This window comes from Zea mays, chromosome 7 (assembly GCF_902167145.1).
Source record: "Zea mays cultivar B73 chromosome 7, Zm-B73-REFERENCE-NAM-5.0, whole genome shotgun sequence".
Taxonomy (NCBI): Eukaryota; Viridiplantae; Streptophyta; class Magnoliopsida; order Poales; family Poaceae; genus Zea; species Zea mays.
This window is the reverse complement of record NC_050102.1, coordinates 7,360,982-7,375,524: the sequence shown is the minus strand read 5'-3', so window position 1 is coordinate 7,375,524 and position 14,543 is coordinate 7,360,982. Positions and strand designations below refer to the sequence as shown.

Sequence of the window (14,543 nt, the reverse complement as noted above, 5' to 3'; positions counted from 1 at the left end):
TAATGAAACTCATTTAGCCCACATTCACTTACTTCGGAATGGTTCCTTTAAAACCGTTCCAGCTAAATTGGTATGCTGCTTATATCTGTATTAAAAAGCTGGAATAGTCGGATATAAACAGACGGGGCCTTAAAATCCCCATTGAGATTGGTCTTACGCTTTTGCAGTTTTGATGCCATTAAAGTGTGGCACTGTTACGTTCTCTATTTTATCTCGAGACGGCGAGACCCACTGCAGATTAGGGATCTAAACGGTCGGAAAAATCACGTTCCATTATGCACTGATTTTTATATTTGTTCCCGTTCGAATTCGTATTTTCAGGAAAAAAAACGAAAATAGAATGAGAACAAAAAACCGATGATTTTCCGTTTGGATTAGTTTTTTCCCGTTATCCCTTATATCGCGTGTCTGATCCCGTTTCTGACAATTTTGATTCCAAATCCGTTTTCAAATTTAAATGTAAAAGTGAAAACGAGAAAGAATTTATTCCGATGTATTCCTTTCGTCACATCCATACTGCACATGCAAAAACTTATATACCCGAGCGTATACTCATTCCTATAATGGATAACCAAACAGCGCCTATTGGGGATCGACATCCCATTATCATCCCTTTGCTTTCTAAAAAAGTATAGCGTCGTTAACTCTAAACAATGAGATCGAATACTTTTGCTAAGCGGAGGACTTGAATCAGGATGGATAGGTTCTGCCATAAGGAACCTAACCAAATGACCTACACACTTTTACCGTCTTCTATACTACTAATTAAGGCTGCAAGGGATAGGCTGCTTCCTTGCGTTCTGCCTTTTTATCATTTCCTGTTTTGCCCTCCTGCCCGCGCACCTCACCTGCCCGCGTCGCCTCCTCTCCTGTCCTCCGCGTGCGTTGGGCGGGCAGCCAACTCCCTCACCAAACCCTAATCACTCCGGCGCCGCGCCGCGCCGCGCGGACCTGCCTCGATCCGCTCCAGCGGCCGCCCGCCTAGGCGGCTGTGCGGTGGATCCAACCTGCCGTCTTGTTGCGCCTCGTGCGTCAACGCGAGGTAGGAGCAACATCCACTTCTGCAGGCTGGTCGAGTACCACACGAGGCTGCGCATGATGAGGAGCCTCCGCGACTCCCTCCATGGCCGAATCACCGCACGCCTCGAAGCCAAGGTTGGTGTCTCCCCCCTCTCTTTCTCTCCGTCGTAGACTGTGCAACCAATGTGCAATCGCTCAATCAAGAAATCTAGGGCATATAGCCTGATTAGTTCACCAAAATCCGGCGGAGGGGAGGAGCTCTCCGTGGAGGAGCGCAACCTGCTGTCCGTCGCCTACAAGAACGTCATCGGCGCCCGCAGGGCCTCGTGGCGGATCATCTCCTCCATCGAGCAGAAGGAGGAGGGCCGCGGGAACGAGGCGCACGCCGCCTCCATCCGCGCCTACCGCTCCAAGATCGAGACCGAGCTCGCCCGCATCTGCGACGGCATCCTCGCCCTGCTCGACTCCCACCTCGTCCCATCCGCCGGCGGCGCCGAGTCCAAGGTCTTCTACCTCAAGATGAAGGGTGACTACCACAGGTATACCATTATCGCTAGCAGATCTCACTTTTTTATTCTTCGTATTTGCCTGTAGAGTCTAGACTATGCGATCTATTTATGGAGTGGCGAAGGAGGGAGGAGTCCATACCATGGGAATTGTGTTTTGGAGAAGTTAAAACCTGAGATCTGTGCGTAGATGTTTTGTATGGTAGCAGGGGCATGAGGCTCCCTGTAAAAACCTCCTCCAACCGTGTATGCAGTGTGCGCAGTACTCAAAAGGTTTTCTATAAAAGGTCCCTGTATGTATAGGGAGAAGAATCTTCTCTATATAGGGGGAGTGATATGCTCTCCACGTTAATTATGTGGTTCTTATTCCTAATTAACTCCCGTGATATGATAATAATGTGTATTATGGTATTATAAATATTGTTTGCTTCTAATTCAAAGAAAAAAGATAAATAAATGTTAATCTGTAGTGTATAGAGGAAGCTGGATTGTAGTGTATAGGGGAAGCTGGATAGGGGGGGAATGGTTGGAGACAAAACATAGTGGGAGAATAAGGGAGTTTAGTGTAGTAAAATATATTAAAAAATACAGATAAGGGGAGATGTATAGGGGAAATGGTTGGAGATGGCATGAGTTCTTATTATCAATTGGGTCTAAATTTAACGTGTGGTCTTTTTGTTTGAACTTTTTGTTATTTGTGGCCGAAAGTTCAAAAGATAAAAAGGGGAAAGGGGTTGTGCAGGCTGTGACGTTTTTTAGTGAGGTTGTTGTCCTTTTATTTATGTTGCACGTTGAAGTTGCTTATCTATGAATTTGCCCTGTATGATGCACGATGCTGTGCTGTCTCCTGTAATGCATGGTTGAAAGATGTGAAATTGTGTTTCATGGTTTTACCCCCTACCCTACAGCACGTATATATTGTTATCTGATTTCTCCACATGATGATTTGGCAGGTACCTTGCTGAGTTCAAGTCTGGTGCAGAGAGGAAGGATGCTGCGGAGAGCACCATGAATGCCTACAAAGCTGCTCAGGTTGGACCATGGTGTACATGTTGATAGGATGAAGGTGTACATATCTTATTAATTGTGATTCATAGTTTCTGGGTTTTTGGGGGGGGTTTGTAGGACATTGCTCTTGCAGATCTGGCTCCAACCCACCCCATCAGGCTTGGCCTTGCTCTCAACTTCTCAGTGTTCTACTACAAGATCCTGAACTCCCCTGATCGTGCCTGCAACCTTGCAAAACAGGTTTGCTTCTTCTCCTTCTATCCCCCCTTTGTGATTTGCTTTCATTTTGAGACCCTTTGTGATTTGTTTTAATTTTGAGACATGATGTCTCCTAGATTGTGTGTAGCTTCTGGGCAACGGATTGAGTGTGCATAAACAGCTCCTGTCTCCATCAGCTTATGTAGGGGTTTGGTTGATTCAATTAAAAAAAGATGGTGCAAAGGAAATAGTTCACTTGCCTCCATCTGCATGCCTATTCACTGAAACAATTTTTTCTTACATTAGGCACTGTGTAAGTGATGGATCTAATTACTCTGGGTGCTAACAAAATGCTTCTTTTGTTGCATATTTGTTTCAAAGAACGAGAGCTCGAAATAGTAACAGGAAAAAATACCCAGGAGAAAATACTACTGAGAATAATAGTAGCGCAATCTTTGATGGTATACAAGTAATAGAACCCAATTTTGGTTTGATAGATAAACCAGATGCAGATACAAATGACATGATTTCTGAAAAGTTGATGGTACAAATGAATCTTAACGAAGGCATTGAAGAGGATATCCCACCAAGCCAATATACTACCAGGTGTGAAGAGAAATTAACTATGACTCAAGCTGCCATCTCAAGGGAAGCTGGACCTCCAGGTTATGATCCTGGAGAAAACTTTCTTCAGGTCAGTTCAATGATTACTAGATGTGAACAGAGTGTGATAATGGCTCCTAGCGCTATCGCAAGAGGAGTTGGTCCACCAGGATATACGCCTGGAGAACACCAGGGCAATGGGGCTCCATGGAATACAAGCTATGAGCGAAGACCGTTTACGAGTCCTGCGACTAGCTCAAGAGAAGTCAGACCTCCAGGATATGGGCCTGAAGAAAACCAAGGCAGTGGCATTTCCTGTAATACAAGCAGAGAGCAAATATTGTTTATGAGCCCTACAACCATCTCGAGAGAACTTGGTCCACCAGGATATTTGCCCAGAGAAAACCAGCGCAGTGACACTTCATGGAATACAAGCTGTGAGTCGGGACTATTTATGAGTCCTGCGACCACCTCAATAGAACATGGTCCACCAGGATATGGGCCTGTAGTCTTGATGCTTGCTTTATTGTGTATACTATTTAGTATAAATAGCTGTATATATTATTTTTGTCCTGAAATATTTAGGATGACTATATGTACGAGTTACGACTATGACTAGGCTTGAGTAATCGGTCTGGTCGAGGACTAATCATGATTAGTTGCCCAGTCTGTCCCATGGCAACTAGGTTTGACTATACAATTTATAAACATTGGATCCTATCTAAGTGCATTCAAAGCAACTAGAGTCCATTTGGACTTTGATTATCCAAATTCACTACCACTTCTACCTTTGGTAATGGATAAGCAGCTGAAGCTCTTGTTCTTCCCCTGATCCTCATGACTAACATGCTCTTGTCAGGCTGTTGAATTGATTGATGCAGAAATAGCGCAGTCATTTTCACAACAAAGGAAAAAAAGAGAGGGCGGTGGTCCTACATATCATGAAACTTTTGCTTATGCTCAAGGGTCGTTTGCTCGTGTACCTGAAGCTTACGTTCTAAGCCTGGGCATTTATCTGCTTCCCAACAGAGAGTGCACGAGGTACAGCAGCAGAACATAAACTTCTGAATTAAAATTTTGCATATTGTTTCTGCATTGGATACATGACTGTCTGCATCTAATTCTGTTCTTTTCAGGACTTTGTCCACGTGTGGCATCCCCACAATCAAAATGTGGGAGCAACAGGTTCTGGTCTGTCTGGTGTTGCTACTGTCTCGAGTACTCTTGGTGTACTTCGAGCTTACAGTCCAAATTCGACATCAGCATCCTCCAGTAATTTGTCAACTGTCCATATGGGTGGACTAACATGTATAACTCAGCCGACGACAGAACTGGGGTCTGAGGATACTGTTATTGCACAATTTTTGAGGTACACATGTGTTGGGGACTTGTTCTCAAATGCTAAGAGTTAAGAACAAGGCAACATAAAAAGTGTTAAGTGTTAAAGTCCTTCGTCCTTCGAAGCATTATGTCCCTTCGGGAAATAATGAGTTTCGGACGAAAGTCATAAGAGACATACCTTCGTAAACATAACAAGTAATGACGAAGGATTCATATAAAGCATGAAATATAATATAAGCATCATCATAGAATCATTTCTATTTTATTAACATGGAAAAATAGAAATGATTTCAAATTACAAATGTACCTTCGGTCCTGAGAGAAGATAAAAAGTACAAGCGTGACGCAAAAGCAAATGCCAAGTTCGTGTGAACAGTACGGGGGTACTGTTCATCTATTTATAGACACAGGACGCAGCCTGTGACGAATTACAATTATGCCCTTTACAAAAGTTTACAACATTATCTTAGACCTCTATGGATAAAAAGGTCATTCTATCTTTATGTCGGTTTGCAACGCCGAAGCTCTATAAAAAGGAACCTTCGGCCATTTCCTGGGGACGATTTCAGCCGAAGCTGCTTCTTCACGCAAGACCTTCGGCGCAACGAAGCATGGGCCCAACAGTAGCCCCTTTCGCGGCGCTAGATCGTTTTTCGTAACGAGCTTGAACCGTGAAAAAATCCTCTCAAGCTTCGGGAAGCCGAAGGTCCAAAAAACACCTTCCCTGAGCTCGTTGCCGAGAAACGATCCATTTCCCGAGATCGTGTCGGTCCCACCTTGCAGAGTCACTGTTTGGTCTTTGCGGTCCACTGCGCAGCGAGTACAAGTTACTGCCCTCCTGGTGTAAAAACCCTGCCGCTTCGCCTTCTTACCTGCAGCACTATATAAACAGACGAGTAGGTGTGAAGTTACCACAGCATTTACTGCTATTTGCACTGTTTTGCTGCCAAAATTTTTAACCATCACCGAAGCTTGTTTGTCAGGTTTGAACGAAGCTCCATCTTGAAGCCTGCTTCGGAGAAAAAAGTATTAAAGTTTCACAAGTTCATAATTAAATGGCCAGAGTTCGCTCTACAGCTAGGGTTGAGCGTGAGGGGGACGAAACTGAAGCTTCGGAGACTGTGCCCATCTCCGAAGCGATGCAGCGCTCCGGACTGGTGACTACGGAAGAAATGGCTGTTGCCGGAGCAAACCCGACAGCTGCCGAAGGAGAAGGGAACATTGAAGAAACCGACTCCGAAGATGACTACCGTATTGCCATGCCCAGCAAACCCAGCCACCTAGACTTCGGAAAATCGACTGTTTCAAAGGTTGATCTCGCCAAGATGGTGAAAGCAGGTTTTTTCAGTGAAGATCAGAAGAAGCTACTTCGCTTCGGGGGAGAAGAGACCACCCCGAAGCCAGAGAAGGACGAGGTTGTCATCTTCAAAAGCTTTTTAAAGGCTGGGCTAAGATTCCCTGTTCACGAGATTGTTGCGGAGATATTGAAGAGGTTTGGCATCTACCTTCATCAGTTAACTCCTAACGCTATCGTTAGGCTTAGCGTTTATATTTGGGCCCTCCGAAGCCAAGCAGTGGAGCCTTTTGCTGACAGTTTCTGTCGAGTTCATGAATTGCATTATCAAACAAAGGCCAGAAAAGATGGGCTTCATGAAAACTTCGGTTGCTACAATTTTGCCTACCGGAAAACCGCAAAGTTTCCTGTAATTAGCTACCGAAGCAAATGGCCGGCAGGCTGGAAATCAGAATGGTTCTATGTCAAGGTTGATGAGGACAAGGAGAAGCTTGTGCAAAGTCCACTCGAGCTAACTTTCGGAGAAACCCGACCCCACTGCAACATGACACCAGAGGGTCAAACTCAACGGGCAATGGATGAATTCAGAATCATTGCAGAGCATATTGGTACCAGGGATCTGGTTCAAGAATTCTTAGCATTCAAAGTTTTCCCTACTCTGAAAAAATGGGAAATGCCAAAGTTAAAGGGGGAGAAGAAGGAAGGGGATCTTGTCCGGCTTCCTTACCACTTCAAATTCAAGAAATATTTTAAGAAGCCCTGCCAAGAGTGGCTGGACACAGTTGAGGTGATGTGTAATGAAATTCTTGGAAATTATTCGAAAAAAGAAGATCAACTGATGACAGCAGCCTTCGGTACCCGTCCGAAGCGAAGGCTGAACCGAGTGCTTGATGCACTGGGCTTCGAATATCCTGACTATGCGCAGCTGAACAAGGATGCTGAGGGCCAGAGAAGAAAAAGAGAGGCCGAAGCTTTAAACAAGGATGAAGAACAACCACCAAAAAAGAAGAAAATTGTCAAGAGAAAAATATCAACTCCAAAGCGAAAACTATCCGAAGGAGAGGGGACCCCCACACCACCTTCTACCAGCGACGTGGAGGAAATTCTAAAGGTAATGACTGAACCCATGCCCACGAAGCTAAGTCCATTAGGGCCTCGACTGACGAAGCTTTTTCAAAAGGTGGCGGAGCCGGAAAAAACGAAGATAACCAAAGCAAAAAGGCAAAGAATTATTGCCGTAACAGAAGTTATTGACAAGACGCCACCGAGAGCATCAATTCAGAAAACAGCAGCTGCTGAAGACACAACAAACGTCGAAGTCGCACCTTCGGAGGTCGCGGCTACCGAAGCCGCTACAGCCGAAGATGTGAACTTAGAGACTACCATTGAGAATATCGACAAAATTTTAGAAGACATGGCTGCAGAAGAAGCTGCCGCTGCTGCTAAAAAAGTCATGGCCGCAGTGCCTGAGAAGGGGAAAGAAATAGCCGAAGTCGCTTCGGACGACGAAGCCTACACATTTCAAAATTTAATTGGGCAAAAACTTTCGGAGGACGAAATAGAAGAGCTAAAAGACTATGCCAAATCTTGCGGATACAGGCCAGGAGCTCTTCTATTCGGAGGTGTGGACGATGAAAAATTAGGCTGCATTCGAGACCAAACCGGAGCTAAGGTCATCGGTACTCTGTCAAAGAGTATCGGTTTTCCGAAGCTAGAGATAGATATCAGCCGCTACCGACGACAGCATATCGTCGGCAGCTTATTTTATTCCAATTTCAAGGTAAACAATCTTTTCTCTGTTCCTTATTGCTTTGGATAATGAAAATGTTACTAACGAAAACTGTTTTTGTGCAGAGCATGCTACTGAGCAAAGCTCTGAAGATGCAGCAGGATTTAGAGGACAAAAAACACGAAGCTATAATTGGAAATTTGGAGAGCAAAATAAAAGAACAATCAGTCATCATTGAAAAGAAAGACTTCGAACTTCAATCAACCGAAGGCTTGCTGGCAGAGACCGAAGCTAAAATATCAGAATTGAATTCGAAGCTTATCGGTCAATCAAAACAGTTTGAACAAGAAAAGCTAGAGCTTAATTCTAAACTTGAAGCCGAAGTCCAAGCCAACTCAAATTTGAAGAAATCATTAACAAGCCTTCAGGATAAATGTTTGAATTTTAGCAACAATTGTATCCAACAACTAAAGAAGATCTTTTACTCAGTTGGAGCCAGCAGCGGGAAATTTACCCCTTCGGATGAAGATTTACCAAAAGCCTTCGATCATATCGAAGCTGAAATTGAAGAACTTGACGAAGTTATAGCTGGGCACGGTGACTTCTGTGCCTGGGTAGCTTCTCGGGGTACTGCTGCAGCATTCCTGAAGGCTGGCTGCGAGCATGGAAAGATCGTCAACAGGCCCAACTTCACCCTGTCTCCATCAATCCTGGACGATATACCTGACCTCGCCCGAAGTATCTCAAATAGATTTATAAAAATGATATGGACAAAAGGCGGGCGGGAGAAGGCTGGAGACGAAGCTCGAAGTCATCTTGAACCAGTAAGAAATCCTACTTTGTACTTACCTTCTCCTTCATACTTGATTTTTACTCTGGATACCTGGATTCATGTAGGATGACGAAGCTGAAGGTGATTAAAGAATATGCCGCCGAAGCGGGAGTCTGAAGAAGATTAGTAGTAGTAGGCTAGAAAATTTGTAACAACTTGTTGTAAATACAATTAAACCGTTCTCAAGGAACTTTGTACATACCTTGTAATATATCCTTACCCTTTTATTAAGACGCTTTGATGTGGACGAAATCAATATTTTGAGCCGAAGGCGAAAAACACCTTCCCTTCTTTTCGTACACAACGAAGCATTAAAGACTGCTTCTTCTTTCTGCGGAAGCTTTGCTTTTTTGTACAAAACATAAAAGACTACTTCTTCTTTCTGCCGAAGCTTTTCTTTTTTTGTACACTCCAAAACATAAAAGAATACTTCTCCTTTTTGCCGAAGCAACCACTTAGTAACACAGATGCCATGAATGAATGCTTATGAATGCAAATGCTATGATGTAATGTGATGTGCGAATGAATGTCCAAAACATATAACCGAAGCCACACTCAACCATTATTTCCTTGGAATCAACCACACATCAGCTCTGCATTCCCTTAGGAACGACTTTGGAGCTTCCTCGTCTTTTACTTAGACGGTATAAACTCTGCATTCCCTTAGGAACGTCTTTGGAGTTTCTTCGCCTTTTACTTAGGCGGTATAAGCTCTGCATTCCCTTAGGAACGTCTTTGGAGCTTCTTCGTCTTTTACTTAGACGGTATAAACTCTGCATTCCCTTAGGAACGTCTTTGGAGTTTCTTCGCCTTTTACTTAGGCGGTATAAGCTCTGCATTCCCTTAGGAACGTCTTTGGAGCTTCTTCGTCTTTTACTTAGACGGTATAAACTCTGCATTCCCTTAGGAACGTCTTTGGAGTTTCTTCGCCTTTTACTTAGGCGGTATAAGCTCTGCATTCCCTTAGGAACGTCTTTGGAGCTTCTTCTCTTTTTTCTTTTTCAGTTCCTGCACTCGATGGTGCGTTCTCAGCTGTTACATTTACATTTTTTGGGGGATTTTGCTCTTATAAGACTAAAAAAGGAAATTACACATGATGGCCCCATTAAAAACCTTTCTCCCCCTTCGGAAAGGAAAAGGGTGCCATGAAAAAGAAAAGAAAAAACATAAAAAATTACATCATGTTATACATAGTATCGCCGAAGCTCATCCGCATTCCAAGACCTTGGAATTTCGTTGTCATCCATGTCCTTTAATCTGTACGATCCAGGCCTTGACGAAGATACTACTAAGAATGGTCCTTCCCATTTCAACTGTAGCTTACCCACTGTATCTGGGTTAGCCACTCTCCGAAGCACCAAGTGTCCCGGCTCAATATTTTTTAACCGGACTTTTCTATCTCGCCATTTAACTGTTTCAGCCTGATATTTATTGATATTCTCCACGGCCTGAAGCCTGATCCCTTCTAAAGCATCCTTTTCCACAAGGCAAGCATCTTCGGGACCTGATTCTGCCGAAGCTACTACTCTTATTGATCCAGCTTTGGCTTCTTCCGGGGTTATTGCTTCGTCTCCGAATAATAACTTGAATGGGGTAAAGCCTGTAGATCTTGATGCTGTTGTATTGTGGCTCCACACCACTTTGGTTAACTGGTCTGGCCACTTTAAGCTTCAGGGACTTAAGCCTGTGAAGAAAATGAGTTTTCCTCGTGGGAAACAACGAAATTATTACATGAAAACTAACAATGTTCTTTGTTTCACAGAAAATAAAACTGAATAGAAAAGACTGCTATCAAAGGTAGGATATGTGTCAATAAATGTGCTTCGACTCTGGCACAGTGCTGTTGACTGTGCGAGCTTCGGATTGTTCTCTGAAGTCCCTTTGGTGTGGGGCATATTGACTCCCTTCTGGCTGTTGACCCTGTTGCAGTGGAGGTGGAGGCGGAGGCTGCTGCCAGGAAGCTTGAGGTTGACTTGCCGAAGCTACAGAAGCTGCAGGGTGGTTGTCTATGTATTGTGGGATGTAAGGTGGATGATACGAAGCAGTATGCATGACCTGCTTCGGCTGAGCTTGTTGAGATGCAGCTTCGGCTATTTCCTTTTGCTTCTGGATTGTAATATGGCACGTCCTGGTGGTATGGCCCTTGCTTTCTCCACAGAACAAGCAAAACAGCTTCCTTGGTTGATCTCCGAATCTTCCGCCGAAGCCCCTGGCGCCTCTGCCTCTTGGAGCTGGTGGCCGGAAGAAAGTTTGTTGTTGCCCCGAAGCCTGTGAGGAGCACTGCGGTCTGTTCTGCTGACTCCCCTTATCATCATTCTGAGTAGAGTTGTGGATGGACCTAACATGCCTCGGATAGGATCTTCCTCCGAAGCCCCTGGTCATTTCAGAAAATCTGAAGGCCTCCTCCCTTCTTTGGCGAAAGTCATTGTCAGCACGAATGTACTCGTCCATCTTTTGGAGCAGCTTCTCCAGGGTCTGAGGAGGCTTCCTAGCAAAGTATTGAGCAGCAGGTCCAGGACGAAGCCCCTTGATCATGGCTTCGATGACAATTTCATTGGGCACCGTTGGTGCCTGCGCCCTCAAACGCAAGAACCTTCTGACATACGCCTGAAGGTATTCTTCATGATCCTGAGTGCACTGGAACAAGGCTTGAGCAGTGACCGGCTTCGTCTGAAATCCTTGAAAGCTGGTCAATAACATATCCTTCAGCTTCTGCCATGAAGTGATCGTTCCTGGCCGAAGGGAGGAATACCAGGTCTGAGCAACACTCCTGACGGCCATAACGAAAGACTTTGCCATTACTGCAGCATTGCCACCATACGAAGACACTGTTGCTTCGTAACTCATCAAGAACTGCTTCGGGTCCGAATGGCCATCGAACATGGGAAGCTGGGGTGGCTTATAGGACGGAGGCCAAGGTGTAGCCTGCAGATCAGCGGACAGAGGAGAAGCATCGTCGAAAACAAAATTTCCATGATGGAAATTGTCATACCAGTCATCTTCATTGAAGAAGCCCTCCTGATGAAGGTCTTTTTGTTGAGGCCTTCGGTTCTGCTCATCGTGGGTAAGATGACGGACTTCTTCAGAAGCTTCGTCTATCTGCCTCTGCAGCTCAGCTAGCCTGGCCATCTTCTCCTTCTTCCTCTGCACCTGTTGATGTAGCATCTCCATGTCCCTGATCTCTTGGTCTAGTTCATCCTCCTGAATCGTCGGGCTGACAGCCTTCCTCTTCTGGTTTCGGGCCTCCCGAAGAGAGACGGTCTCCTGGTTGGGGTCCAGCGGTTGCAGTGCTGCAGCCCCAGTCGCTGAAGCTTTCTTCGGCGCCATAGCGAGGGTCTATAGCTTCCGAAGGTGTTCAAAAAACTCGAAGTGGAAGTGAGTTCACCGGAGGTGGGCGCCAATGTTGGGGACTTGTTCTCAAATGCTAAGAGTTAAGAACAAGGCAACATAAAAAGTGTTAAGTGTTAAAGTCCTTCGTCCTTCGAAGCATTATGTCCCTTCGGGAAATAATGAGTTTCGGACGAAAGTCATAAGAGACATACCTTCGTAAACATAACAAGTAATGACGAAGGATTCATATAAAGCATGAAATATAATATAAGCATCATCATAGAATCATTTCTATTTTATTAACATGGAAAAATAGAAATGATTTCAAATTACAAATGTACCTTCGGTCCTGAGAGAAGATAAAAAGTACAAGCGTGACGCAAAAGCAAATGCCAAGTTCGTGTGAACAGTACGGGGGTACTGTTCATCTATTTATAGACACAGGACGCAGCCTGTGACGAATTACAATTATGCCCTTTACAAAAGTTTACAACATTATCTTAGACCTCTATGGATAAAAAGGTCATTCTATCTTTATGTCGGTTTGCAACGCCGAAGCTCTATAAAAAGGAACCTTCGGCCATTTCCTGGGGACGATTTCAGCCGAAGCTGCTTCTTCACGCAAGACCTTCGGCGCAACGAAGCATGGGCCCAACAACATGTTTTGACTATCTTTTACAGATGTGTCATTCTTTTTTCTGTTGCTTGTTTTGGACTGATTATATTCTTGCGCCTTCCATAGTAATCCTGCCCAAGTTGGACCAAGCGAGTCTCCTGTCCTATTTAGTGGAACAGTTGGTGCTGCATCTACATTTTCTCCATTGGCATCTAATGACCTTCCTGTTAGTGTAACGACTGTCTCAACCAATGTATTTTTCCTGTTGACCTCATGACTATGTTGCCATATATTATCTTCTAATACCTTTCTAACCTTCTGCCAGGAAATAAGTGCTATGGTGCCCCCTCCATCAACATCTGCTGATCGTCTGGGACCTGTATTACTTGGTTGTATACGAGACGTCTTGTGGCACGACCATTTCTTAAGGTATTTCTCGCTACAATTAATTGGTGACAACTCTGTTCTGTTCCACTACAGGTATCTCTTGATATTGGACCGCACGAACTGGAAGACCAACATGTTGACAGCTCTCTTGGTTCCTTACATTTTCTTCACTCTGCCTAATGTGCTGTTTTCTCTGATCAGGTGATTAGGCACATAAACTCTATCTCAATTCTCACTGACCAGTATGTTGTGCATTGCATATATCAATTGTTAGTTACCATGATAGTTTTCATGTCACTATGGGTAGCAGATGAGATCGATGTAGTACAGTAAACTCGTAGGATCAAAGCACTACCACAGTACCACTACAATATTGTCATACTCTACACATCGTAGAATGACAATTACAAAATTTATTAAATTCAGTTATGTTTCTGTGGATCAGTTATGGCATGTTCGTTTTAGTGAGTTTAAATTCATGGCAAGTCAAAATGCTCTTCTATTTTTTCCCCCAATCCATATAAGATGGAAATAACCGAACAAGGCCTTAATCTAGAACATCCATATTGGTTACATGTTGTTGTGAAGTCTGCTGTAGTGATAGCTCAAAGCACTTTCATGAGAGAGTGTTCTCTCTTGATCACTTGATCTATAACAGAGAATACGAAAGAAAATTGTCTTATATAATCAAACCTTTGAATTTTCAGAGGAGAGGTGGGGAAATGGATTGCGATTATTGCTGTTATTCTGCGCCTATTTTTTCCGCGCCACTTCCCAGGTACATCTCCAGCCTATTGGTTTCAGCCTATCAAATTTCCAGATATTGGTTTCACTTACATTTTATTAACATTTTGCGGTTTTGCCCTTCAAATAAAATAGCCACGGTTCATACATTTTGCTTAGCGACTCTTTAGCATGGTTTCATCCTGTGCACCAGATTGGTTAGAGCTTCCCGGTTCCATCATCCTGCTCACAGCGGTCGCCCCTAGTCTGTTCGCACACACCTTCAGGGACGACCTCGTCGGTGTCTTCATATGCCTTGCGATCGGATGCTACCTGCTCCAAGAGCACATCAGGGCGTCAGATGGACTTAGGGGCGTCAGATGGACTTAGGAACGCCTTCAGGAAGGGCAATGGCGTGTCCAACTCCATTGGCATCCTCCTGCTCTTCATCTACCCTGTCTGGACCGGGGTGCTGCGAATCCTGTAGGCACTGTTGCCTCCGTGTTCCCGTCTGCTGTCCAGGCGTCCAGCTCCGTTGCCGTTCGTCTCTTGTGCAAATGTTTCTTCTATGGTGATCGTGGTTCTGTGCTATCGGGATGGGATGTAAATCGAGATGTTGGCCATATTATCAGGCGTGTAAACCCTTGCCGCTTCTGTTAAGTTGTCGCAAGTTTGAGGATGGGTGTTTATAGCAACTACTGTATATCATTTGATGTTATTCCTTCTGAATATGATGTCAAGCGGTGACAAATATTGAAACATGAACCGCGCACGCTTGCTGTTGTCCTCTACACCAGGCTTCCGTTGGTTCAGCAGCCTTTGCCTGCCATTCACTCGTGCCCGTCGCACCACACAAGCCTTTGCCTGCCATTCACTCAGAACGAACTGACGAATGGAAAGCAGCGCGACCTGTTGCCCCATAGAGTTTGCAATGGTCGAACATGGTTTGTGCGCAG

General features: G+C 44.5%; 1 protein-coding gene, 1 long non-coding RNA gene and 1 pseudogene across 2 annotated transcripts; all 3 read left to right on the top strand.

Annotated features, from left to right (window-relative positions):
• The first annotated feature begins 990 nt into the window (after positions 1-990).
• On the top strand, positions 991-1,155 carry LOC103631969 (uncharacterized). Its single transcript, XR_555575.2, has 2 exons — positions 991-1,042; positions 1,068-1,155. It is a non-coding gene; the product is annotated as an uncharacterized lncRNA (long non-coding RNA).
• Positions 1,156-1,203: 48 nt separating this feature from the next.
• LOC103633695 (14-3-3-like protein GF14-D) lies at positions 1,204-2,955 on the top strand. Its single transcript, XM_008655403.2, has 3 exons — positions 1,204-1,559; positions 2,480-2,558; positions 2,652-2,955. Exons 1-3 carry the CDS (start codon positions 1,204-1,206, stop codon positions 2,844-2,846), a joined length of 630 nt encoding a protein of 209 aa, XP_008653625.1. The 3' UTR covers positions 2,847-2,955.
• A 1,564-nt stretch (positions 2,956-4,519) lies between these two features.
• LOC103631968 (cold-regulated 413 plasma membrane protein 1-like) lies at positions 4,520-14,305 on the top strand (annotated as a pseudogene).
• Positions 14,306-14,543: the final 238 nt, after the last annotated feature.

Coding starts and splice junctions, on each gene's coding strand:
- LOC103633695 (XM_008655403.2), top strand. CDS start 1,204: ATGTGCAATCGCTCAATCAAGAAATCTAGGGCATATAGCCTGATTAGT. Junction 1,560..2,479: donor ATGAAGGGTGACTACCACAG/GTATACCATTAT, acceptor ATGATTTGGCAG/GTACCTTGCTGAGTTCAAGT. Junction 2,559..2,651: donor ATGCCTACAAAGCTGCTCAG/GTTGGACCATGG, acceptor GGGGGTTTGTAG/GACATTGCTCTTGCAGATCT.